Source organism: Uloborus diversus, chromosome 7 (assembly GCF_026930045.1).
Source record: "Uloborus diversus isolate 005 chromosome 7, Udiv.v.3.1, whole genome shotgun sequence".
Lineage (NCBI taxonomy): Eukaryota > Metazoa > Arthropoda > Arachnida > Araneae > Uloboridae > Uloborus > Uloborus diversus.
This window is the reverse complement of record NC_072737.1, coordinates 48,155,068-48,183,052: the sequence shown is the minus strand read 5'-3', so window position 1 is coordinate 48,183,052 and position 27,985 is coordinate 48,155,068. Positions and strand designations below refer to the sequence as shown.

General features: G+C 32.3%; 1 protein-coding gene across 2 annotated transcripts in view; it reads left to right on the top strand.

Annotated features, from left to right (window-relative positions):
* The window catches only part of LOC129225837 (nephrin-like), a 298,382-nt gene that overhangs the window by 223,959 nt on the left and 46,438 nt on the right, over positions 1-27,985 (top strand). For both annotated transcript variants that reach the window (XM_054860356.1, XM_054860357.1), the window contains exon 3: positions 25,767-25,877. In XM_054860356.1, coding sequence (XP_054716331.1) covers positions 25,767-25,877 — 111 coding nt within the window. The remainder of the gene's footprint in view (positions 1-25,766; positions 25,878-27,985) is intronic.

The following is a 27,985-nucleotide window of genomic DNA, read 5'->3' as shown; positions in this document are numbered from 1 at the left end:
GGTCACGTGATCAGTAAGAACAGCTCTGATTGGTTGACTGGAGGAATCACTGTTTGACTGGAAACTGGCTCTGGAGGAAACACTTTTTGAATGAAACCTGAATTTTATAAATAGGTTTATAATGGGAAAAAATATGTTTTGGTTGAAAACAATAGCATATTTTTGTACCATTTAATGTTGAGTTCCAAGAAAAATCACTAACTCATTTTTTTTTTTCATTTTTGGAGAAAACACTGTTTGAATGTTTGCTCTTCATATGTATTCACGAGTATATACGCTTACATACATGTATGCCTACAGAGTGAATCCAAGCTCTTGAGCAAAAATCTAAGGGGTGTGAGAAGTGAGGATAAAAAGCAAAGAATAATAAGGAGTTTATGGTCGTTGACGCGCTACATGCACACAAAGCCAGAAACTGATGGATGCAAAACAGGTCAAAAATTTTTTATACAAAGATGATTTTACTCAAAATTCAGTTTTTAAGAATATTTAGAGCACTTTTTAAAAGTTACGGCCCGTAGTAGTTCTAATACACGCATCGCAACAAAGGCGCAGCGACGGATGAAAGTTTTTCAAAAGTCTCGTTATTAAAACAGAGAGTGCTTTGTGATTGCGACGCATGCATTACAGCTGCAGGCCGCAAATTTCTTCAACCGCTTTAAAACCTTCTTACAACCTAAAATGTTGTGCAAAATTGTCTTAGTGTAACAAATTTGTGACCTGTTTCGCATCCATCAGTCTTTGGCTTTGCGTGCATGTAGCGCGTCAGCATTGTGTTTGTGACCATATGTTCCTTGGGATTCTTGCTTCTTATCCTCCCCTCTAACACCTGGTAAAAATTTTCCCAAGAGTTTAAACTCTGTTGTAAGTTTAAACAAGAGTTAAACTTACTTGTATGTCATATGCTTGTATGTAAGTATCTACTCGAGTACGTACGTGTATATACGTGTCTACCTGAGTATATAAGTGTTCGTATACATACGAGTAAAAGCAAGTATATACTTGCATAGTCGAATGTAAGTCTGCATAGATAAAAAATACCCATATCGCAGATACCCATATACGTATTTATTGGTGCATTAATGTGAATACGTTTGTATACGTGCCTACACGAGTATATGCGTATGCATACGTATATACTCGTATATTTAACCCCATTTACGGAAAAAACAATACATATTAAGTGAAATTAATATTTAATTTATATCTGCCTTATACATAACTCTTAAGTGACATTAGAAGAACAATATTCGTTAAGCCTAATATTATGACCACTTTACCCCATCTTACTGAAATTGTTCTAAAAAATGATCTAAAATATATTCAGCTAACTGCTAATGAGTAAGCGATCTTAAGACATGTAGGAAGCTTCCTGTGAAGTCAATCTGTTCATAATTCTAACAGACAAAATTTCCCAAAGAAGTTAAAAGAGGTGTTTAGATTTTTAAAATTTTCATATTTACACAAAATATTTTGTTTACCAAATAAAATTCTTCCAGGTTTGGAAATTTTGTATTAAAAATGTAGTTTCTAACTCCCCGAATCTAAAATAAAATTTTCACATTCATTCGAACATTTATTTCCAAGCTATAGTCATTTATTTGACGTATGACCACTTTACCCCATTGACCACTTTCCCCCACCAGACCCTATATATTCGTGATACATTCACGAAAAATATGCATAGTAATGAATCTAATGTCTGAAATTTGCAGCGAATACCCAATTATTTACAATAAATTATGATCAAAAAACTTTTATTTTTTAAAAATTCATTGCTGATCCCCTAACTATATGGCGTTTTTCATTTTTAGTGGAAAATGACAGCTGAAGTGTACATTTTATGCGATAAAAGTATAACTGTTAACTTACTTTTCTACGATTTCTTTAAAATGAATTTTAGCAAGTGGTAAAGTTTTTTTCCCGCTACTGTATAGCGGTTCTATATACACACAGTCACAACCGTATATAACGAAGCTGTGCACAGCGAATTTATGTCTATAAAGTAATAGCTTCAAGTTCTGCTGAACGTATTACTCTGCACATTTAGTTTTTTGTAACGAAATTACGGCTATATCAAAGATTTTATTTCGTCTATTCGACTTCGCTGTAAACAGGTAATATATATTTTTAAACATGCGCAGCGTAATCAGTTTTTTCATTATTCAAAATAAAACTGACTGTGAATATTTGCTGAACATTTTATAAAAAATAGTAATATTTCAAGGCACAAGGAAGAAAATATGTATGTAATAAAAACTAAGCAGTTTTGTAATCAAAGTTGTGTCTTTCAAAGCATGACAAGATTTATTATTGCTTAGAATACTGGATAGAAGCTCAAAATATGTTCCGCAAATGAACATTGTTTTTCCTATTACACGGGAAGCAAAATTGTTAAATAAGTAAAGTCATTCATCAATGTCACCAGAACATTGTGCTTGGCTTCAAATGAAGTAGCAATAAATTGGCTTTCGGATTTTCTGAAATGTTTGGAATGTTGTAATCGACAACTAATATTGCTTCGAAAATTTCGTTTTGCTTGAAACTTTTTCCTTGTTGCAAATAAACCGAATTGATCTGCTAAGATGTTAATAATATAAAACTGTAATATATATATATATATATATATATATATATATATATATATATATATATATATATATATATATATATATTTAAGCATTTTAGGAGGTGATATTTATTTTGCAAAAATATGTATTGTTGTTAAAATAATGGTAACAGTTTTAAAATACGGTAAAACCTGTGAAGTTGACCACCTTGTAAGTTGATCACCTGTCTAAGTTAACCGCTTTTTTCAGGCACAGAATTAGCCCTTATCATATAAATCAACCTTTTTGAGTTGACCACCTGTTTAAGTTGACCACTAAAGAAGCGAACCGCAAATGGTCAACGTACACAGGTTTCACTGTTGTTTTTTCATATTCAATCAGGGTTTTTCTTTGTTGATGAGCATATTTGCAATTACTCGCTTCAGGGCGCAGTTATATTACAAATTCCAGAATCCAAATTTTCCATTTTCACTAAAACACCAAGATTAATTTAGAGCAAAAGTTCGGATTCGTCATTCAGTTTCAGAGCACAAAGCTCAATAATTTGCCTTAGCTTCAGTTCTAGAGTCAAAAAGGAATCTTTTAGGTTCATCATTCATTTTGAAAGCGCTAAGTTAAATCATTTCACGTACTTGAAGTCGAGGCCTGGATCTGCGTACCCGCAGAAAACGCAGTGCGGAAGAGGGGGGGGGGAGGGGCACGTCCAAAAGAAAAATGAAAACAACTAGCACTAAGACTTATTAAAGAAGAATTTACACTACTGGCCTCTGGGGAGGGGTCAAACAGATTTTGCTGCGGGGGCCCAAAATTTATAGATTCAATTCTGTTTAGGTCGAAAATCACGAGGTTTAACCTTCCGATTCGTCATTCATTCAGCTCGAAGTTCAATCACTCGATTTGCTTTTTGTTCTAGAGCACGAAGCTAATTCATTCGACTTACCTTCCGCTTAAGAGCACGAAATTCCATTTTTCGATTTACCTTCCATTTTTGAACACGATGATCACCTAAATGATATTTCATTTACTTATTAACTATTCTAAGACTCACAAGTTTTTCGAAAATAGAACAATGATGTAACTTTTTCGTAAGTGAATGACAATGACCAAGTTTTTATTTGTAATAAACAAAAACACGTTAATAGACTTATTATTATAATGTAGCTTTGTATTTAGAAGTTAATATATAACTTAAATTGTAAGTAAATAGATATAAAACATGTCACCTTAAATTTTAATATCTTTTCATGAAGGGATTTTAAGGGAATTCTTGACGATTTATGTCAATAAATTGCATAGAAGATTAATATTTTAAAACCTTTTATCACGTAGCAAATCACAAAAAAAACTCGGAGTGACGTTTTTTGGTTTTTAAAAATAGAATCAGACGTATTTTGAATATTAAGTAAACTCCTGATTATCGGCGGTCGGATTTTCCGCGGGCTTTTCAGATTTTTTAAATATTTTTATATGATAATATACTGAATGGATAAAAATGTCCCCATTTTTACTTTGCGTGTGCAAAATCTACTTTTAGACATTCTTATATTTTTTTCTTCCCCATCCTTCCCACGACATGAAAATCGTGGTCCAAAGTCACCGAAACCAGACTAGTTGAATCCTGATTTGTACACCTTCAGTCCTGCAGATTAGACCATTTTTAATAAAAATTTCCTCCTCTCCCTTTCAGGGGGAGCTTTTACATTAAATGTTATCGTTTTCAGTTATATTTTAAATGTATGTGTGAGTGTTCTTCATAATGTTTTAGCTATTGTATGCATTACTATCGTTGTTTACGTTTTATTCCGATTATTCGCGGTTTTCGCTTATCCGTATGGTTGCCGTGCCATTCTATTAAACAGATATTTGGGAGTTTACTGTGCTTCAAATGGTGAAATAATTCAATGCATTCTAATTTAATTAGCAGCCAAAAATAAATAAATAAATAAAATTTAAAAAATAAATAAAATAAAAATAATTAATTGATTCAAAAAAAAAAAAAAAAACTGAAGTGTAGTCCCTCATCTTGCAAGATGTGTAATGTCTTCAAGCTGAACCGATGACTCAAGAGAGAGACTGAAACGAACAGCGTAGAGTAATTCTAATTGTTTTTTTTTAATAAATGAGATTCATTAAAATCAACTTTTTTTAATGTGAATGCATTTTGGAGAAATCCCAAAATTGTATCACTGTAACATTTACTTCGGTAACATTATTTATTTATTTATTTATTTATTTATCATCTGAAACGATCTATCTTTTATTGCGAAACACTGAAGTAGGAAAATGTCGACATTCACCCGTGATTCATCGAACATGCAGATGCTTTTGGCGCAGTAAACTCACTGGATACCCACTGGTTGGCATTCCTAGAAACATATATATGACCGAATTTAAAAGAAACCGTACTGTTCGAATAATTTAAAAGAACACAACATAAAAGCAAAATGAAATATGTTTACTAGAACATTTAAAAGAGTGATAATTCGCAAAATACGTAAGTGTGTGCAATCGTTCTCATTTTAGAAACTTATTTCTTCAAAATCAAAATTACGAGGTTCAATGAGCAACAACATCTACAGTAATTTATGGTAAGGATACAATTACTCTTGTCACGGCAATTAATAATGGTTGCTTGTTGAAGCATCGAAAACGTTAATTACAAGTATAAATTGTTAGTAGTTTTATTAAAGCGAAAGCAAGTAGTCTAGCCTAATTTATCTCAACTACTGCTTTAAAGGGTAATGAAACGTTCAATTATTTCTCGAGAAAGCAGCTACATATATTAGAATAGGTTTAAGTATTTGTTAAAGCTACTGAAGGTTTTATGGTGATATTAGCTTCTTAAGACCCTGTTGGTTTAACTATGACAAAAATTTGAACATGATTTGTGAACGTAGCATTATATTTTTCAATTTAAAACTGCATGTTTCGCGATGTCAGAGCTTATCTTTTCTTAGAGATTTTAAGTGTTTTTAGGTTTGTGTACATGAATTGTATGGAAGTGGATTTGTTGTGCATATAAAAATTCACAGTTTAAGAAAGGTATTTACTTTTTTGGTGCAGAGAACTTAAGTTTGATGTACACAAAGTCATGTAGGAGGGTTTTGGAACATAAAACTGCTGCAAAGGGTTCAAATGTTTTTTTTTAGAAACAAACAACGGAATAAATTTATATGTAAAAGGTTTACCACTTTGATTTAAAATTGATACCGTTAAAGATGAGCATAAAATTAATCAGCGTAACAATATAAACACAAAAAATTGGCAATGAAAAATTAAGAATTTTTCTACATTTTCCGTTAAAAAGATTGTCTGCTTCTTAACTTGTAGATATCATATTTAGAGTTGCTGGAAAATGAAGTAAAATTAGATTTTTCACCATTTGCTGCTTGCATATTATACAATTTTTGTACGCTTTATTTTTTATTTTTTTGTAATACTATTTTGAATGCAAATGAAATACTTGAACAGTAAGGTATGAATGTTGGACTGAAAGTTACTTTTTTTCAGTTAAATCCCAATGAAATGATTTTTCAAACATTAAGATTTTGCAAACGTTTTCCCCAAGGTGTTTATCAATACGTAAAAAGCTAAAAACAGTATTTGTTTTTTTAATATAGTATGTTTTTTGACTGTTTACATAGGTTCTCTACATGTGTTTTAAGTGTATTTTACATATGCTAAATGCAAAGATGTAAAATTTAGCTGATAAAAGTTTGCCGTAATTTCGGGAAATAATTATTCCAGCAATAATTGCACTAATGTTTAAATAGAAAATCTAGTGTGTTTTAATGGTTGGAGCCGGGTCTTTCACTCAAACAAACAGGTGCTATTTCCAGCATGTGAAAAATAAACCTATTTCTAACACACTATAGAGCGGTCGAAAGGCTTTGCGTTAAAAGGTGAGGATCTATTGCAGAAAAGTGTCTCGGTAGAACGTTTTCAGGTATTTTTAACCTTAGCTTCTTTTTTCCTTTTCACAACACTTTTTGGCACTTTTTTAGACTATCGGTGTTTGTATCAGGTTTAAATAGTTCGTTTAGAAAATTTCAAATTATAAACACGAGAATCAGCAATCTTCTATTTTATTGTGTTCTTCTCTTTTGTCATGTTAGGTCTTAAAACAATTTAAAAAAAAATATTTAATTCGCAACTTTAATGCTTTGTTATAAAGTTTACTTAGCTGGAGAATAAATTTGACCTTCAAAAAAAAAAAAAAAAAATTACTCCTGCCATCTCCTTTTCAGACATGAGGCAGTCCAGAAAAGTATTGAAGTGGTCTAGAGGCCATGAGAGCTTGAAAGTCACTATTGGAACGAATGTCAAAAAGGGAGAGGCAACTAAAGAGATATTCCCCAGTTATAGCTGAGGTGGTACAAAGCACCCAAATTGCTAAATTTGTCAGATTTACTTTACATAAATGGGTCTGCAGATAGTCATGTCCATAAATAGTTCTAAAGCAAGCAAATCCCCCAGCTCTGGGAAAGAGGGAAAGACAACAGCGCTCCTGGACATCAAAAAGGCAAATTAAAGCGAAAATAATTGCTAAAGCTGTAGCAGATTTTGTGTTACCCAGGGTGGCAAATTTAACAATCAATCAAACATCATGTTTTATTGTTGAGATGATTTTCGAAAAAGTGTTAAATTCTCAAATTCAGTATTAGTTTATTTTTCTCGAACGGTGAGGCATAAATCTTATAACAAAGCACTTTTTTTTCTAATTGCTTTATGCGTAATTACAAAAAAAGAAAAAAGAAAAAAAAAATCCATAACAATATTGTTTAAATATTGTTGTTTGTTAATAACACAAATATTTCATTATTTTAATAATGCGTGAAAATAATTAAAACATCTTAAGTCCCTTAAGTCGCGTGTATTTCAAAAGTGTAATTATTCAGAATATTAAAGTAAAAATTATGGTTATTAATGTAGATTCAAAGTAATTTGCAGTTATAAATAACAGCAAAAATCTTGAAAGAACCAACTGAGCTATGAACATCTATATGTCCACAAGAAGTTTTAAAGCATCTACACTCATTTTAACACTCGGATTGCCTAATGAGTTCCTGAAAATTCGTTTAAACTAAAACAATCAATTATTCATTCGAGATAAATTTAAAATGAGACGGTAGATTGCATAAATAATGAAATGATTTGTAGTCGGAAACTCCAAAATTTGCCTCGCGGACGTTGAACAGAGAGCCTAAATCCAAATGGAATTTTAAGCATAGGAACATAAAGCAATTACTTCTACATGTGAGGAAAGTTTTAATATTTATATCCAACAGATTGTGTAATCGAATATATTCTTCCACATGGAAGATCCTGTACTGTTTTACAGGATCAGAAAATAATGCGCTTGCTAAGCATAAATAATTTCTTGTGGCCGTATTTACAGCTTACCAATAAAATTCACTAATGCAATAGATTTGAAATGTGTAAATGATGATTTTAATTTATCATAATGGGTAATACGTTTAGCTTATTTAATTGTGACCTAAAGCTTTTGATGCTTGCACATGAATAATTCTTAAATTTTCAGAAAGTTCCAAACGCGATAATGATGATCATAAATGGAATAAAATTAAAAGTAAACTGATTTTTAGAGCATTAAATGCCAACTATGAATGATTTCTCATCACTCGAGAAAATTGTTTAGTGTAAAGAAATATATTTTTGTTACAGTAAAAACTTCAACTTCTGAGGAGGTTTTTAAAGGATTCGAAGTTTAAATTTGAACTTTTTCTCAGTTTCATTTAAGTGAATAGCTTGGGCAAATATAAATTGTATCTAACATTCACATTATTATTTTTAAATTATCAGAAAGTCCAAAAATCGACATTGAGGATCATAAACGGAATAAAATTACAACTGAGTAATGGTTTTTAGAGTTTATATGACAATTATGAATATTGTTCATCACTTGATAAAATTGCTCAGGGTGAAGAAATAGACTTAGTTATAGAAAAAACTAACTTCCAAGTTTGTTTCTTTTTTTAGTGTTTGATGTTTAAATCTGAACTATTTTTTAGTTTCATTTAAGTCATTAGTTTGTGAAAAGATAAACTAAATTTAGCATTTAAGAATAGTTACATTAAAAAATTCGACTTGTTAAATGAAACGCATGGGATCTAACAAAGTATTGCTAATATCCATTTAATAATGTCAAATAAAGCTTCATAGATAGAGTTTTAAATCTATATTAAGGAAATCACTAGCCCAGACAGTAGAAAATGTATGCACAGATAGATTTTCTCAGAACATATTGTAGTCTGCGCTTGAAAGAATGAAAGACACGAACTCCCTACTCGAAGCTTTGGCACAGTATCAATTATCATGTCTGATAATAATATACATATTTGTCCATTGATATGTCCCAAGACGCATCTTGGCATCCAAAGTAACAAAATATGTCAAGAGACTTCAGAAGACCGACAGTGGTCTTAGATCAGAGAGGATTATGGATACCACATTTGATCCATTAATTGGTACATACGATGCTCAAGTCGTATGTAACCTAGCTTACAATTTAGGAAGTGACATCTTCATGTTGTGGCACACATATTTAAAAACTAAGGAAACACAGTTTTATTTAACTATACAAATTTGACTCATTTCTTTTTACAATTAAAAGATCTATTTAAACTTACCATCTTTAAATTTATTGAAACTATTTTTGATTTTTTTTTAAATTATAATTATTACTTTTAATAAGAACTAATTATAACAATGTATCTAAAACAATTTTTTTAATATAAGCTGGTGTTAAAATTTTTCAGGATTGATGCAAGAGTAGTGAAGTTTTTATTATTAATTAATACCTAAATGCGCTGCCTAAATAGTAAACAGTTGCTTGATTGATAAAAACTGAAAAAAGTATTCTAATTACCTTGTGAAAAATGTTATCACTGGTTCTGTGGTCTAAAGTTATAATTCTCTTTACTTTGAGTAATAGGATGGGAAATATGTTTCTATTTAAATGTATCACGAATATGAAATTAAAAATATATATGTATACCAATTTAAAATGCGTAGTAGGTAACAATGAATTAATGATGTGAAATAAAAATTAATAATAAAGACATTTTGAATGAGTTTTAAAAAATGCTGAAACTGATCAATATTATTAAAGATTTTTACTCTACTTTTTTGTAGCAGACAACTTATTATGGCCGACACATAATATTTAAGTTAAAAAAATATTTGAAAAATACATATACAGTGTCTGAAATTGACTTCCGCATAATTCACTTTGCAATCAGTTTGATGTTTTAAGAATTTTCAAGATGAAACTGCAAACTAATTTATTAAAACAAGGTTTTTACAGCCGTGAAAATTATTTTATAATTGAGAACGCATGCTTTTTTGGATTAAATATTTGCTAAAATTTTGACATTTTTATATTTAATGTTTGTTTCTAAAACTACGCATTTATAGCTTACAAATTTTAAATTCCCAATTAACATTACAAAACAAAAACATTTAATTTTAAGAGTCTTCATTTTGCTCCATTTGTCTTAAAGTTTGAGTTTTTTTAAAACTTATTTCAAAACACGCATAGTTTAGAAAACAAAACTTTTTTAGAAATACAGAAGATAAATGCAAATGAAAGGAAATTCGTTTACCATTAATTCCAATACTGTTATTCTTAAAACAACTTTAAAGGCTCTTAAAACACATTATTGTTACTTCAAACGTGTTAACGAGCAGAGCAAGTGCAAATTGTTTTCGGTGGAATAATGATGTGACGGGTTTTTCCGCCTAAAGTATTTGTTTGTACTTCGTTAAAGTATTCTAATAAAAATAAAGTTTTAATTTTAATGCTTTCAGCTCGAAGTGCAATAATTTTAAGGATTTTATTCTTAAACTTATCGATAAGAGCTAAGAGATGAAGATTTGTAACTCAATTAAATTTTATAAGAGTCATTTTGTGCCGACTGCATATTTTAAGAGTTCAATAATGAAGCGAGAAATCTAAATGAGTGTACTCGTAAGAGTACATGCCTTTATGTACTATCAAAACTATTTTCTTGTTTTCATTGTTCCGTTTTGAAACATGAGTTTATTAATTTCACTTAAAAGACATTTATAAATTGATATGGTTAACTCTCTAAATATAAACGTCATCAGACGAAATTTTCTTCTCATTTTCTTTGTCTACTATTAACTTTACCTTTTCTACTTTACTACTACCGTTATACAATTTTCCATTTATTCTCAAAATTTCATATTTTTTTTGCCAAGCTATTTGTGGAAAACTAGGTTCAGTGCTTTAGTGACAAAAAATATGTAACTTTAATAGCGGTAGCAGCGATTGAGAAATTTACTTCAATCAACTTTTCTTCTTTTATCCTTTTTTTTCCTCGAGTTATTTCCGAGATATCTACTTAAGTCTAAATTAGTTTGAGAATTTCTATTAAAACAGAAACTGCATTGGTTATGGTAATTTATTTAAATGTTCGAAAGTTTTAAATGTTCGTATATTATTTGAAATCGTCTAGACAGATTACAGCTTAATTATCTAACATAATAGTCAATAAAGTTTACTGAAGTCATGCTTCTGAAGAGGGGTGAGATATTATCATCAACACGTCGCTATAAATTGCGGAAGTCAGTAGAAAAGATATGAAAGTGAACTTTTTGTTTTGAATAAAGCACACACAAAGTTCAAACTCTAGGTAGGTTTTTATTACAAAGATTTTCTTAGTCATGCTATATCAGCCCATAGTAAGGCCATTTAGAAGCGCAACCCCCCTGTTCATTTTACTCGCACAGCGTAAGTAATTCTTTTGTTTTGAGCAAAGCTCGTGCAAAGTTTAAACTCTAGGTAGGTTTTCATTGAAAAAAATTTCTCAATCATACTATACCTGTATATCAGCTAATACTGGATGTCCTGAAATAGACAAGACTGTTTTCAAAAATTTATAACAGGAAAACTGTTAATGATAAAAAATATAATTATTGTATCGAATTCATGTTGTGGGTCGTAAGTTTTGTCCCCCAGAGTCCCAAATTTTAGCTCAAGAATTTTCCAATAGATGGTACTGCGGACCGAAATACCACAAATCAAAAAAAGAGAAATTTACATCATGGTTTTTTGAAAAATATTTTTAATAAACATGATTATACAATAATATTTTCAAAATGTCTGCCGCCAGTTGCAACCACAAGTCGCTATCGAAGAAAAAATCGGTGAATTGCAATCCTTCTTTTTTGACTTAAAGGCTAACTATCTGCAACGCCATCTATTGAAAAAAAAAAATTGAACTTAAAATTCGGGATTCTGGAGGGGAAAATTACGATCCACCACATGAATTTTCTGCAGGAATTTATTTTTTATCCTGAACCGTTTTCCTGTTGTAAATTTTGGAAATCACCACCAGTATTGGCTCAATGACACCTGCGGCGGGAAATGATTGATAGTTCCTGAGGACATCCAGGGATTCCTGGATATTCGGCCTTTTGGTGAGAAAAGGCTACGTTCGCATAGCGCGACCGATCAACCGGTGACTAACCAGAGCGTTCTAATATAGCTACCGGTAAACTGGTTGTTTCCGAAGTCCTTCTAATAGCTGCAATTTAAGCTAGCTGATTGGTTGAATGAACCACGTGACATTTTTGACCAATAATAAGTAATTTTCACCTGCGCGTTATTCGCCTGCGCATAACCGCGTATCAACCGAAATCGTTCGATGAAGCACCAGTTGCAGCACAACCGGTTAATAACCGCTCACGCATTAGCTGTCATGCGACCAACCGATCGGGGTTCGACCGGTAGTGCTGTGCGAGCGAAACCAATGCGTAACGGCATCCCCAGGATATTTCTATCCAATAGTACCAGTATTGACCTGCAAGACATTCACAGTCGAGGGGAGAAAGGGTTTTGAGAGAATCATTTGAGAAAACGGCTTATTCCTTAAAATAGGTAGAGAAGGAAGAATAGGCGCGTGCTATATTTTGGAGAATAGCAACATTTTCGCGAAATACAAAAAAAAAAAAAAAAAAAAAAAAAAACACTTCTAGTATTATTTTTTGTGTGATTATTTAGACTTGAAAAGTTTAACGTGCAGCAACAACTGCATTGAATTTGCAAAAAAAAGTAAAAATTACAAGCCTTGCATTCTTCATTGCAACCCTACTCTCGTCTATTTTCAATTGAAAGTATTTAGGAGGCGTTATTATCTTTGACCAATTGCTGCTGAAAGAAGTAAAACCAAGACCCACACACTTATGCAAAATGTGAATTGCCCGATGAGACACCTGCCTTGACCGCGCAAAATTAAAATCTTTTACCTCTTTGGCTAATTTTCTAAATTCCAAGTTGGCGTATTCAAGCTCTAGAACCAATGACACACTTGCGAATTCCATTTCAACTTTCTTCTCCGTATGAACTTCTCCTTCACGAAAATGAACAAGTCTGAAAGAAGGTGGAGCCAAAGCTCAACGTTTTGTGGTCAGACTTTGTAATACTCATTCAAATTTCACTCAAAATTATAAGAAAATTTTCAACTTTGCTTAAAATTAACACTTCCTAGTTTTGGAGTTCAAAATCACTTTTGCAGTGAGCTCATACAAATTTTCTATTGTTTAAGTTGAGACAAAACTTGGAAAGAACTTTAAAAAGGAATTTTTTCTCCAACCCAGATGAGTCAAATGCATATAAATATGTACAGAAATTCTCAATATTTTGCTTATCTTTACTATTCGTTCTACCTTTTTAAATTTTTAGATATCACTTGATAAGCAAAACAATATTTCTTCAAACATAAAGCTGATAAATTATATTTCTCTAAGTTTTAGTGAAGCATTCTGCATGAAAAAAAAATTATACTTACGAACAGGGGACCAGTAGAAGTTTAAATGTTCCTCTCTTTCACCCTTATTAGCATACATATCATTTTTTGTTGTTTTATTTGCATTCCATTTAGTCATTACTCTTTCAATGTAGAATGACGTCAGTAAAAATATTAATCTTTCTCGAGAGTTGAAGAGCCATACCCTATAACTTCTTTACTGTATACTCATATATGCGGGTATGGATGTCAATTAAATTGTTACTCTTTACTCTATGGGCCATTTTCTTTATGCATTTATGTTCGTCCGATTTTAATATTCTTTTTAAGTATTGTCATTAAAATGTAAGACAAAAGAAATTATATTAAATTTCAGTCACATCTATAAATCATTACCGTTACGTATTTATGTTATTTTTTTATATTGTTTTCAAATATTGTAATCAAAGTAGTATAATGCATCTGCTGCGACTAGGATTAAATTACATAGCTTTCCTTAAAATCGTTCACTGTTTTCTATATCTACTATACTACACTTTCAACGGCAATATTTATGTTTAGATCGGTGAAAGCAAACCATGTAAGAAACCTATGCACTGAAACCTGTTTTTATGTGATCTTTTTGTACGTTTTTTTTTTTTTTTGTTCGATTTTTTATACGATTTTTTTTGTGCGGTATATGAAAATTTCAATCAGATTGGGACTTAATTAACGAAATTATTTATAAAACGAGTGCGATGTAGTATCTTCAAGTGACGACAGGGGCACACCGATTGGAGGGGACTGCGACCTCACAAAATTTTCTTTTTCGAGAAATTTTGTCTGCCAATTCGGCAAAATTATCATCACTTGCTTTACTTTAATTTGCTTAAAGATTTTCTTCAGAGCGCCCCTGACGAGCTAAAGAAATTGCGCCCGTCCCCCAGGGTCACCCACATGGAAAGTCGCTGGAGGTTATTGTGACCTCCAAAGAAAAAGGAACATTTTGATTAATTGATTTGACACATTGAAGCCAGCACTGTTATTTTTTTCTTTTTAGAATTGTTTTCAATGATGCCCAATGTTCCTTTTAGTAGATGTACCCCATAAAAAATATTTTTTAACTGTGTCGTGAAAACAACTGTTTACGACAACTCGTGAAATTTTGGGCGATTTAATTTTTTTTAACAATTTTTTTTTTATTCCGTCCCTATTCACCGCACAAAAACAGGTTTTTGTGTATTTTTAATCAAAATACACATTTGGAGTTTTTAATTACAAAAAGTAATTAGATGATTTGCAAGAGATGGAGATGTTCCGATGCTATCTATACCAGTATATTTAGATGCGTTTGATTCAAAACGAGCTGCTTTCAAAATTATGACTCTAGTCCGGTATTCATATTAAAATGGGGTATCAGAAACTAGTTATTTTTAGAAAAATCAATATCAAGCAAATTTCATTCACATTTACATCGGAAATAAAACTAAAGTATAAACGAATTCGAATGTCTATGATTAAAGTTGGTTTTACATTTGTAAGGAGGTTTGATTAATAAAAATTATTGGGTAGACAGCTAGAGGTCTAAGTTGCAACTTTTTGAGATGTTTTATTTACTTATAAATTTTTTTTTCACTATCTAATGAAAATGAAGATTTTCCAAGGATAGTATAAAATGTGATCAGGATGCATCACAAAATCGAGGTACAGGCGTCCATCTTATAACACGGTACTTCTACAACACTTCTATTTATTTTATTTTAAATTTTGTTTTGTTGTTGCTTCTCAGGCGAACTTTTTTGTTACAGAAAAGCTCAGATTTTTTTTCTCACATAATGCGTTTTGTTTTTAGTACAGAAAGAAAAGCGGATAAAGTTTTTTCTTGTCGTGCGTAACAGTTTTAATTTGAGGTATGTAAAATAATTAAGTTTTATAGTTTATATAAACTCTTATTTTTAAATTCGTGGTTCTTTGTATGCTCTGGTAGCCAGTTTTCGTTTGTACGTTCTATTGAGCAGAAATTTCATCAATTATAAAATTTGCACCTTATGACTTGGTTTCGATATAACACGGTACACATTCCTTGATTTACATCATTTCAAGGTCTCGTTTATCGCGGTTTCGATATAACACGGTACACATTCCTTGATTTACATTATTTCAAGGTCTCGTATAGCACGGTTTCTATATAACACGGTACACATTGGCATGATTTATGATATGTACATGATTAATTAGGTTAAAAAATGAGTAAGAAAACTTTTATAAAAAAAGTCTCGCATAACACGGTTTCGATACTACACGGAACGATTTAACCGTGTTGTACAAGAGATACCAGTATATAAAAGCGGGCAGATTTTAGAGCAGATGAAAGACGACAAAGAGTTCAGGAATTCCTGATTTTCTCCTAGGCTGGATCAAGAGTAATTCGACTCTTTTTCCAGCCTAGGAGAAAATCACTTATCAAATGTTCCGCCGAAAATGACGTGAAGTGTAACCTCAAAATGAAATAAATAAATGAGTAAAAATCTGTTTTATTATTATTTTTTAAATTGCATTTGGCAACGGACATGTTTTTTTTAATTATTATTATTTTTTTTTTAATTTGCGATTCTAGAGAGTAGTTAGGTAGTGTAGTGTCCGGCACCCCCGACAGAGATATTTCTCGACCCCTCTCTCCTGGTCGCACGATTACTTCAGCCTGGTGCTCGGGTGCGAAGGAGCGAAGGGAGGTTTGAGAGAGAGATGACTGAGATCTGATAGAGAGCAGCGGTGTTGTGCGCTGGCTCTGACCTGTAGTTGATATGTTTGATGTTGTGTGTTATGCTTTATCTTGATTCTTGTGTATATATTGTACAGTAGATTCGAGGATGTGTGTAAATAAAAGTTCCTAAAGTTAAATCAGATGAGTTCCCTGAATCTTTAAACGAACCAAAGCGGATAAAGGGCAAGCTAAGCCCAGCACTCGCTACAGGCAGTATTTGGTGAAAAATCCTGAATGATTAAAATGTAAAGTAAAAAGCAATGAACAAATGGTTTTGTTATAAATAGCGTAAAGCATGTGTTCGCAGAGAATAGTTTTAAAAGCACCCGTTGTCCCCAAAAATTAACTGTCTTTAATGATTGACTGGTGTAATTTCAAAAATGAATTGACCTTCTTAAAATTCATGCAACACTCGGTAGTGGAAAATCAAAACAAATGCGAATGAATACAATTTCACGCGTCTAAAAATATAACTGATTCTTCTAGCTGTGAACTTCCAACTATCGACTGCCAGTGGAATAAGAAGCTTAAACTGGAGAAAATAAGTACGTTTATTGAAATGATAAATTGAAAGGAAATGTATCAACATGAGGATACCCCTTGACAGCTGATATGAATTCCATTCTTCTGTTAAAAGGATAGGGTCAGCAATGAGACATAAATGTCGCAGACATGACAAATGGTGTGACTGAAGTTGAGAAATCCAGGGAATTCATTTGAGTTATTTATATTAATTTTGGATTGAACATCTGAGTCGCTTTCGTCAGTTTGCTGAAGCGAAAGTGAGGGTAAACGTATTGTTGTATCGTCGCTTTTTCGCAGTTTCATATACATTTAACGAAAGATATGACGTAACCTGAAAATGAGTTATTCCATCTTCACGTGTGGGGCGATGGAAATAAAATTTTGTTTAATATCTGTATATACTTGTATGTTCAGACCCGACAAAAGGTCATGCCATCCTAGTCAGAAACTTGGATTCTGCGCCTTGGGGAAGGGGGGGGGGGGAGAAAAAAGAAAAGAATGAAAAAGAGGTAAAAACTCCGAATAAGCGGAAACATGATGAAAAAGTTAAATTTACTCTTTTGGTTATTTACCGTTGTAGCACTTATACTAGAAAGTAAGACAAAACAACGTAAGTAGAAGCACAAATTTGTAAATTACAGCAGACACGTGTTTCGGCGTTACAGGGAACGCCTTTTTCAATGCAAAAATAATGAGCTTATGCCTCTACTTACGTTGTTTTGTCTTACTTTACTGTTCAGCACAAAGGCATTTATTTATCTTACTTATACTAGAGTTTATTATTTTCTAATAAGCAGTTTTGATTTTTTTTTCTCTTTTCCCTCTCTTTTTTATTCTTCTATTTCCTCCTCCTCCTCTTCTTCTTTTTTTTTTTGGTGGGGGGGGGGGGAGGCGGTGTCAAAATTGACAACGGCCCTGCCTTTACTCTCTGCGATCCTGTATGTGTTACCGTAAAGTGTATCCCACCAAAAACATAAAATGTAAAAAGAGTGCAAGTCTCGTTTTCATGGTAAAAAGTTGTGAGATCTCCTATCAATTGTTTTAGTTACTATCTTCGGAAGCAAGTATTTACCAACTTTGCCATAAACTGTTACCTATTAAGTTACCTTGCACTGTTTTTAGTGACCATATTAATATTAGCCATATTTATTTTTGTAATAAATTTTAATTCGGAACTCCAGCGCTCGAATACGCTACCTTGCGGTGATTTATAAAATTGCGAATGCAACTAAAACATTGCCACGTTGCGCTCCACGTGTATCTGTTGACGTAAACGCGGTCAGTTTGTCTAGTTTTCCTTATTTCTTTCAAAAAAGTATTAAATGGTGGAAGCGTAAACAAGAAAACTCTGGATTAACAAAATTGGATACCGTTATACCAGGTAAAATTTTTTATTGTTTTGTATGAATTTGTAAGAATATGAGTTTTTTTTAATCTTAAATTAATTTAACTAATCATATTTTACAGCAGCATTTAGTTGAAATGGACAGTATGCAAAATATTTTCTTGAATTTATTATCGTAGAACAAAATGAAAAATGTTTAACCGAGAAAGAATTTACTTTATTCCTTTTATTCTCAGCTGAAAGGTTTCGCCAAATTTGTTTAGGGTTATAGTTTTGGAATTGTGCGAGCAAAGTAGCCTTGGCGAGATTTCGCGTTTTTAGTTAAACCATTTTTAATTTTATCGTGAGTGGAATAAAATGATAGTAAGATTACAGAATTCGATAAGTAAAAAGAAATAATGGTCAATCAACTGAAAAGAAAACTACCACCATATATAAACTGTGAGTACACATTTTATTTATTTTGTTCTGAGTGAATTTGAATAAATATCAGTTTTTCAATTCGATGAAAAAAAAACGAACTTAACAACATTGACTGGACACTTTTCCTTAACCTAATTCCACATAAATGATTTAAATAACCTTTGTTACTACAGTATCCTACTGAAATAGAAAGTATGCAAATAAATTTTCTTGAAAATATTTATCGCAGAACAGATTGAAAAATCCAGAAAGAACGTTAAGAATTTGAACAATAAAAAATAAAAGTTCGCCAAAAATCTGTTTATAGGGTTATGGTTTTAAAATTGTGTGAAAGAATAATGTATCTTGACAAGATTTCGCATATCAGGTAAATCATTTCCATGACGAATGAATTAAATGCATGATTTCTTTAGATATCCAATCATATAGTCATAGAAATAAATTATCTAGTGTTAAACGTTACTCTTGACAGTCTGCCACGTATGTGCACTATGTGACAAAAATGTCAACAAATGCCGGAAATGTCACGAAACTGAACTTAATATGTACTAATGTATAGAAAAAACGGTACAAAATGAAAATGCCGTTCGAAGCGAACCAAAAATTTATGAATTCCGAATTCAACATCGTGAAAATGGCTGCTTCAGAACAACTTACTGTGTGTTCTGCATTAATTGTTTACTTTCGTAATACTTTTTGGTTTCTAATCTCTTTCTATATGGGTCAGAATAACCAAAAGACTTTGAAAAATCTTTTCAAATGAATAAAGCGAAAAAATCATACATAACAACAAAAATCACAACACTTTTAGCATTTTCTTCGTTACCACATGCGTTTGTTTTAGTTTTTAATTCCGCCATTAGACAGTGACTGCAGTGCCCCCTATAGTTCGTTGGAGTTGCGAATAACAACAGTTTTACAAAACCAAAATAAACAAATAGGACAACTTAATTTTTTTTTTCTTAAACTAGGAGGCTCTACCTCCTGCTCGCTAACACTCACCAACCCCAGAAGATTGCTTTGCAATCTTATTTTATTCGTAAAGATTTAAATCGTTTATTAGAAAGAATGAAAATTTTAAATCAAAAAGCACCCCTTCCCCGGGTTTCAAAATAATTTGTACCAACTTGCAGACTGCAGTTTTGTACGTTTGGAAAGTCGCTATCATATTCGTGGTCTCTAGTAATATATTTTGCTCTTTAGCTCGGGGCTTGAATTGAGTTGAGCCTAAGATTGTCCATTAAAATCGAAACCCTTAAAGTTTGTGACTAAGAAAAAAGAAACATGCGATTCGAAAAGACGTAACTATGGCAACGCCAAATAAAACATCAATAATTTTAATGGAGATGAGATTATTCTAAATTGATTTTTAACGTCTTGTAACTTTTTTTTCCTTTGGAGATAAAAGGCCTCCCAATGGTGATGAGTGACCGCCGAACCAATGACGGGTTCATCTTCACACCATAATGCTTTAAACTGTTGGCAAAGTCGACATTCGAATGAGTTTGCTTCCATCCTTAGATATATTTTGCGTTTTCTGCGACATTTTCCGAGCCTCTTTGCGACAACTGGTATGTTTTCTTTGACAGAAACATTGACTCTGCTGACAGTTTTTTTGGGCAATATTATGTTTTTTCGCAATTTCTCTTTGTGAAAAGGTATTTTGGTCTAGCATACACATAACCAGTATTTTCTTGCGAGGTGAGAGGTCAGGCAGCTTACCTATTTCACAAAATTCTCCAAAATCGATGTTTGAAGAGAAAAACGTGAAAACGAACACAAAGAATGTTCCGCAAAAAACAGTGTGCGACACAAAATCACATATAAACTTTTTATTTAGGCAGTCCCAGAGCAAAAACACACAAAAAAAATACTTCATACCACTTACAGTAGAAGAAACGGTTTTGGAATCAACAATAGAACATAATGGCGGTTGTTATTAGATAAGATTCACAGTTTCCAGGGAAAGGAAACTCAAGTAGAACAGGAAATTTTGCAGGGAAATAAAGCATAGTACTTTGATTATTCTAGAAAAAACATAATAAGACTTTTAGAAAGTATCTAGAGGTTATTTTTGAACCGGAATATTCGAGTTTCCTGTTTTTCGCTCTTTGAGTCTAATAAATTTCACGCCTCCGTATATTTGGGCTCTAAAACGTTTGCTATTGCCTGTTACACTTGTATCATTACCCAATGGGATAGTCGAAGGTAGACCCGCTATATAGATAGAGCGATGCATCAGCTTAAGTTTAGCCGTTGTGGATCGGATTTTTCATTGTTGCACTGCTTGGGTTACAACAGCAAAGTTTCGGATTTCGCCAAATTTACAGAAAATAATATTTTATTTTATAAACAATTCACGTGCCGCTAATAATTGCTTACAGTGAACAATCACCAACGCGATAACTCGCCAGAAAAGACAACCACTCAAACACGCGCTCCGATCCAAAAAGGCTGATCTTAAGCGGATGCGTCGGCTCGTATATATAGGGGCCTTAGTCGAAGGTAGACGTAAGGGGGAAGACGTCACCTCAGGCTTTCAACTTAAGTATTCCCTCTTTTTACCTAAAATATAATTTTAATTTTAATACCTCTCAAGTTATTAGCGTTCCCCAATCTTTACTTCCACTATCGGGACCCCCCCCCCCCCAGGGACGGTCACCCACAGACCTGTCCAATGTCCATGTGTTCATTTATTAACACCTTTCGCTCAAAACATATCATTAGGCTACCAAGTCATCCCGAAGAATCATTTGATAGTCAAGCATTCGACAGCATACATTCAATTATAACACCATTTGAATGAAACATTCGAGATGCAATTATTTGATTATAACACCATTTAGATCGCAGCGGTATCTATTTCTCAGGTGTGCTAGCACACCTTTTAAAATTAGGACCCTCCCCCTCTCAAGAAGGATACTCCCTAAAAAAACAGCCGTTAAGAATTTCAATGGCGTAGTCTGCGTCATGACCCTTTCCCCCCTGTGGGTACTTCAGATTAGGCCATCATTCCAAATTTTTCTGTGAGAAGGATCAAAAGGTACATACTCAATAAAAAAAATTTCTGGAGACAAAACCAAGCCCATTCATAAGTAAAATCATTAACTGAATCACTTCAGAAGTCAACTATACTCAGAGGTTCATTCGATTATCAAATCAACCAAGAAATACATTACTCGAGTGATTGACATCTCGAGAACTCAAAATCTCGAGAAGTTCACAAAGCGAGAACTCGAGCAGTTTATCGCTCGAGTCCTCGGAAAGTTGTAAACGAGAACTCGAGCAGTTGATCGCTCGATAACTCCGAAAAAGATAATCGAGAATTCGAGATGCGATAATTGAGAACTCGAGATGCGATAATCGAGAACTCGAGATACGATAATCGAATGATCTTGAATAATCGAGTAATTCGATTATGAGAAATCGATTATGCCCATCACTAGTTATAGTATGTAATAGACGAAACATTTCACACTTTACCTATTTATTCAATGAAATGCTGAATGGTAGATAAAGAGAAAACTAAATAATTTCAAAGTTATTTCAGAAATTGATTGATCAAAAATACCTGAAATTTATCGCAAAATGTATTTAATCCTATTGAGAATGATTAATCCTCATATATATAATAGCGAATTTACTGTGATCGAGTAACGCTCCTGACGTCACCAACAATTAAACTTGTGCCATATCATTATAATTTGATAATATATTTTGGTAATGTTCGACATGGCACGGAAATGCTTTATTTCGACAAGGCTGAACTGGATCCGGTAACTTAACTGTTTAACTGGTAAGACGGTCATTTTAGGAGAATGAAGAAGCGAAAAGTAGCCAACAATGAACGCTATCTTTTTAGAGTTTAGGGTTAATCCCCTGGAGTTAGGGTTAAAATTTAAACTAACAAGGTATCACCAAACAGCCAAATGCTTCGTTCAAATGTAGAAGCAATTTTCACTCGTCATACCTTGACGGAGGATTTTCTAGTTTGTAAACAACAAAGAAAAGCAGATGATATAATTTTTTACTGCTGAAAAGAATAACAAATACACAGCCTAAATTTTATGCCTAAAAGCACCATAAAAAAGCATACACACATATCAAAGCATATATCATAGCAAAGTGGTATAAAAGTGACTAAAACCATCTAGAAACGGTTCGATGAACTTTTGAGTGTTGTATTTCAGTTGGTATTCAAAAACCTTTAAAAAAAGTAGTTTTACTGGTTTACATGTTCAAATCAAGAGCTTTAAAGCGACATTGAGTTCATGTTTCTATGTAGATAAAAAGTAACTCAATTTGAATATTAATGTAGCCGCAATGCATTAAAATGTTCGCAATTTTTTAGCCTCAAACGTGGTTTTCTCAAAACGTCATTTTTAAAAACTGATGTTCCTTTTTCTGGAAAACTACTCAGCATATTACTTTAAAATTTTCACCACAAATTACTTGTATGTTCATAACTATACTGAAGTGGAATTTTTATTTAGAACTCGCACGTTTTCGTAAACAACTGTTTTTATGGTTTAAGACGTTGTTTTTTTTTTAAGGTAACTACTTGTTAAAATTTAATAACTTATGAGACATAATTTTCTTAAAATGTCACTTAAGGGCCGTATAACGAGAAACAGTAATTTTGTTCCGCACGTGACGCTTCATACATTTCATGAAAAATAATAATTTAGAAGGATAAAAAACAAATTGATTTTTTTTCTTAAAAAATCACAAGCGTATGAGTGACTCATTAAACAAAATATTTTGTCATTGCCTTTTAAAATTATTTCTGTTATAGGAAATATAGAAACCGTCACGTGCGGGACAATATGACCATTTTCAGTGGAATGGGTGTTTTTCATTTTTTCAGCGGTAATTTTTTCAGCGGTAAAAATTATTATTTCTCAACCAATGAGATATGTTTCCTTTACGCTAGAACCTTACTTTCAAAACCCTACACTTTGTTTCGTCATTGCTATATTACTAGAGCAAAAATATTAAGTAATGCATTTAGCAAACTTCAAGAGGTTGAATTCGGACGTCTCGCATGCAAATAAATTAAATTTTAAGTAACAAAGTTATTTAATGAAAATAATACTTTTCCAGAAGTATCTTTGTATCAAATGTAAATATTAAAAAAATGTATTCCTCCTGGTTAATTAAAATATTAAGATCGAAAACAAAATGTTGGTGAAAATATCGAGTCGAATTGCGCCACACGTTATGGTGGATTGGTCCTTCAGTCTTTCAGTATCTCTTGAAAACAGGCATTAAAACTTTTTGCGGAAATGTACATAAAATTAGCAATTTAACATTACTCGTACACAGGGTACCGACTCCTCTTAACAATTAATTAATCATTATTCTATATAATAGCAAGTTAAAATTGTATGTTCTTTAACTGTTTTGATAAGTCATTTCATGAAATACCTAGTTATTCCATGAAATAACAGATCTAACTCTTTAACAGATAAAGAAAAATTTTATGACCAAAAAAAAAAAAACCTCTCTTAGTTAAAGTACTTAACTCGTGTGATTTGTGAGCTTTTTTCCTCAATATGCTTTTAGTTGTTCTTTTTAAAACCAAGTTTATGTGCAGAACACACTTAGCCATCCTTTTTAGACATTTGAATTCAAACTGAACATCTTACAGATTTATTGTCACCATTCTTTTGAATATATATTTTGCGACCATACATTTTTTTTTACTTTCTTGAATAGCCTAAAATCTAATATTAAGAAAAACGTTGTAGTAGCATGAATCTTTTCTAGCTTTAGTCTCCATGAAAAGAAAAAGATCCAAACCTAGATAATGGTGCTAGCTGTGTTACACTTCGTGTATTTTCTCGTGAAGAACGATGAGGTTCTTTTTACATGCAACCCTACTTCCCGGTAATGCCATTCAGAGACAGCAGTTTCGTCCTTGTTATAGACCCATCAGTTTGAAATAGTCAATAACAAGCAATGAAGCTGAAAGTGCCAACACACTGGTAGCTTAAAGAAATTTAGCGCACCAGCGATATTCCGCATCAAAGGTGCGGTTCAACTCGGCAAATGAAGATTAGTCTTGTGTAATACCGTCTTTAAGCCAGGGCTAAGGCTGATTTACATACAATAATATATCGCTAAGCTACCAATTTGTAGTTCCTCTCAGCTTTAATGTAATGAAATTTGCCGCCAACTCGGTAATTGATTAATTCAGATTGATGAGTCTATAACAAGGACGGTGCGGTGGTCGTAACTTACTGCTGAAGTCTGACTTGTTGCTTCAAAGGTGCAAACATTGACACAAATTTTCACCAGCTTTATTTCTTTAAAAGTTTTAAAAGATCTTCAGTGTTCGTCTTACTAATATCTAATACTTTCACACCCCGTTGATACGATTCCATCAATATTCCTATTATTTTCTAAATACAGTTCCAAATTGAATGGTATGTACCATTTTTTCTTTTTACTTTTTACTATATCTAGTATAGAAAAAAAGTACTGGTTTTGCGGAAATTTTGAATTTTGACAGCATTTGAACGTTTTGAGGTGTGCTGAGTTCATTTGAACCATTTTTGGAAAATACTATCTTTTTGTGTGTGACCTGTTTTCGTCAGGAGTAAAAAAACTATTGCATAAAATCGAAATAAATTTAGTACACATAGTATGTATCCCCATGTAAACTGGTGCCCATTACATTTTGGCGCGAAAACCTCTGAGGGGGGTGGAATATTCGAACGTTTCTTCCGCTTTGCGTGCCTGCTATATCTGAAAAAGTAACTGGCAGAACAAAATTCGGTCCATATGTTGACCTTAAAGTGTATAGGTGCTGATTCAATTTTGGAGTCATAAGTTAATACGGGAGATGAGCAATCGAACGTTTTTTTTTCGTTACTTGTGACGGATATACCTCAAGAAAAAAAGGAATGGAAACAAATAAAAGTTTTTCAACAGGAAGCCGTTAGATGGTACTAGATGTGATTCTATTTTAACAGCAATAGCTTAAAAGCAGGGGTGTCCATCGAAGGGGGGGGGGCGGGGTCATAGTGCAGGTTGCGCTATTGATATTTTTAAGGGAGAGGGGTATTTTGCGGCATATTTTTTCTCTTTTTCGGGGGGGGGGGGACTCTCTCCCTGGGGGAGGGAGCTTTATGGTATTTGAGGGGGGTGTCGTGCCCTTAACTTTCGGGTGCACCTCTGTCAAAAGCAGTTGGTACAATTGATCGTTCTTTCTTGTTAAAATATATTTAAAAAAAATATGTGCTTTCAAAATGATTTAAGTCTTTAAGATTGATAACTTTCAAGGAATTTATAAGCTTAGTACATTTCTGAATACAGGTACGATTTACATTAATGACTTTACTTACCTTCATTAAATTTTTCAGTGCCACCGAAAAACCTTACCATTAGAGACAGCAAGAATAATACGGTGTCTGGAGTAATTGGACCGTACGAGGAAGGAGCCACCGTGAGCCTCATTTGTGAAGCCTCAGGAGGTGAGACTTTATCGAATATTTTACCATGAGGCACAATTTTGTCATAACTTCATATGATAATGATTGATGATGCATAGTTTAACTTTCGAATCAGAAATTTTGAAGCAAAACTTTATTAAGAGCGTCTAAAAATGTATTTTTGGAGAGTTAGTTTTGGCTTACAATTTGCATTCCTGTATTTTGCTTATATAAGAGGATTTTGTTAAAATAAAGTTTTCAAGGTATTATTAGTTTCATTAAATAATCAGGAAGAAATGTTTTACTTTTAAGAGTAAAGACTATTGGATGACTTCGTAGTTTTAATTACATTCTCAAACATTTTCAAGCAAATTTCTCTCCATAACTTAACATATTACTTAACATATTATATTGTATTGACGAAATATAAAATCGTTCACAAAAACTGATTTAAGTTACTAGAACAGAAAAACTAATCTAATGCAATCTTTTTCTAATTTTGAACTAAAATGTCAGTTTAAACTGCTTACTATTATTGCAAAAAATAGTAACTGAAGTGGATTTTAAATTTGTGTTTACATCTTCCAAAAACACTCCCCTTTGTGCAGATTTTAATATGAATACTTACCTTTGGCCTACGACCATATACCGTTTTTTATAGAAATTGACAGGGATTTAATATAAAAAAACAGCGGTAACAGCGTTAGTAAAATTTTACTAACTTGATTAACAACAATTACTTCTAATTAAAATTATGCTAAAAGGTATAACACCTTACTTATTTATTGACATCTAATTTTTGATTCATTCACAGCCTCTTTAGTTCATTAAAGAAAACGCCGGGAAGCTACTGCACTACATTTATCATAAGTAATAATCTAAAAAAATGTAGAATGGTTTTGCAGATGAATCACTAAAAAAGTAAATCATAAAGTAGTCTATAAAGAAACATGATGCAGCTATGTGCATTTTACACTGACAAAATTTGAGTACTAGTTAGCTAATTGCAAATTTTGTAGAAAGTTATAATTTATTCGTGTATGAAAAGATTCTAAATGAAAAACTATTTCAGAAAAGAAAAAAAAAAAAAAAGACGGTTTCATTAGATAAACAACTAAATCTTTGAGGCGTTGGGCCTTTCCCGCAAAACTCGAAAAAATAGATTGAGCAAGTTTTGGCATTAAACGCATACATTTTGAAGCACATGTTGAAAAGTTAATGATCTATGCTACATTATTATTACTTTCAGACCCGCTTAATCGGGAAACGTATAAACGAATACTCCGCTTATCCGATTAAAACCTCCCAAACCGGATCTTTTCTTATAGGCGCAATGTTAAAGATCCCCGCTTAATCGAATATTTCCCCGACTGATCGAATAATATTGATCAGCTTTCGCAAATCTTTTTGTTGATCTTTTGAAAAGAAATTAGAAAAGAGAACATTTGACGTAAAAATATAAAGTAATAGCTTTTGCCGACAACGGGTGAGAAAAACAACATGTATTTCCCATCAAAACACTTCCACTATTCTATCAAATTTCTTTTGTCTTCGTAATTCCAAAAAAAAAAAAAAAAAGATAGCGCAGTCGAGAATTAAATTAATATACTAAATTAAATATCACAAAGAAATGCCACATTTTAGACGACGATATAGTAATGAAAATTAAATGCAAAACACGGTAGACGAAGGGGAAAAAGGAAATCAAATCCCCCCTCCCCCAACAAAAGCTATCCACTATTATGTGCTTTTTTCAAAATCATGTAATAAAAAAAATGGCAAAATAAAGATTTCATATTTCAAGTTGTAAATTGCTTTTTATAATTTTCATACGTACTTGAAATTAATTCTGAAACTATTTTGTACTTTATTTATCTTATTTTAGAAACTTTTTACCAATACCATTAATTACTACCTTCATATAGCTATTAATTTATTATTACAGTCGAGCCCGCTTAATGGAATATGCAATTTTCCAGAAAAAATTATTCTAATAAACGGGATATTCCATTATCCGGGATAAAAATAACAGACATCAACGGTGTAGTACATTGGAATTTTATTACATTAAGCGGGATATTCTATTATATCCGATATTCCATTAAGCGTGCTCGACTGTATTTTGTTTTAAGGTAAATTTTGTCAATTTA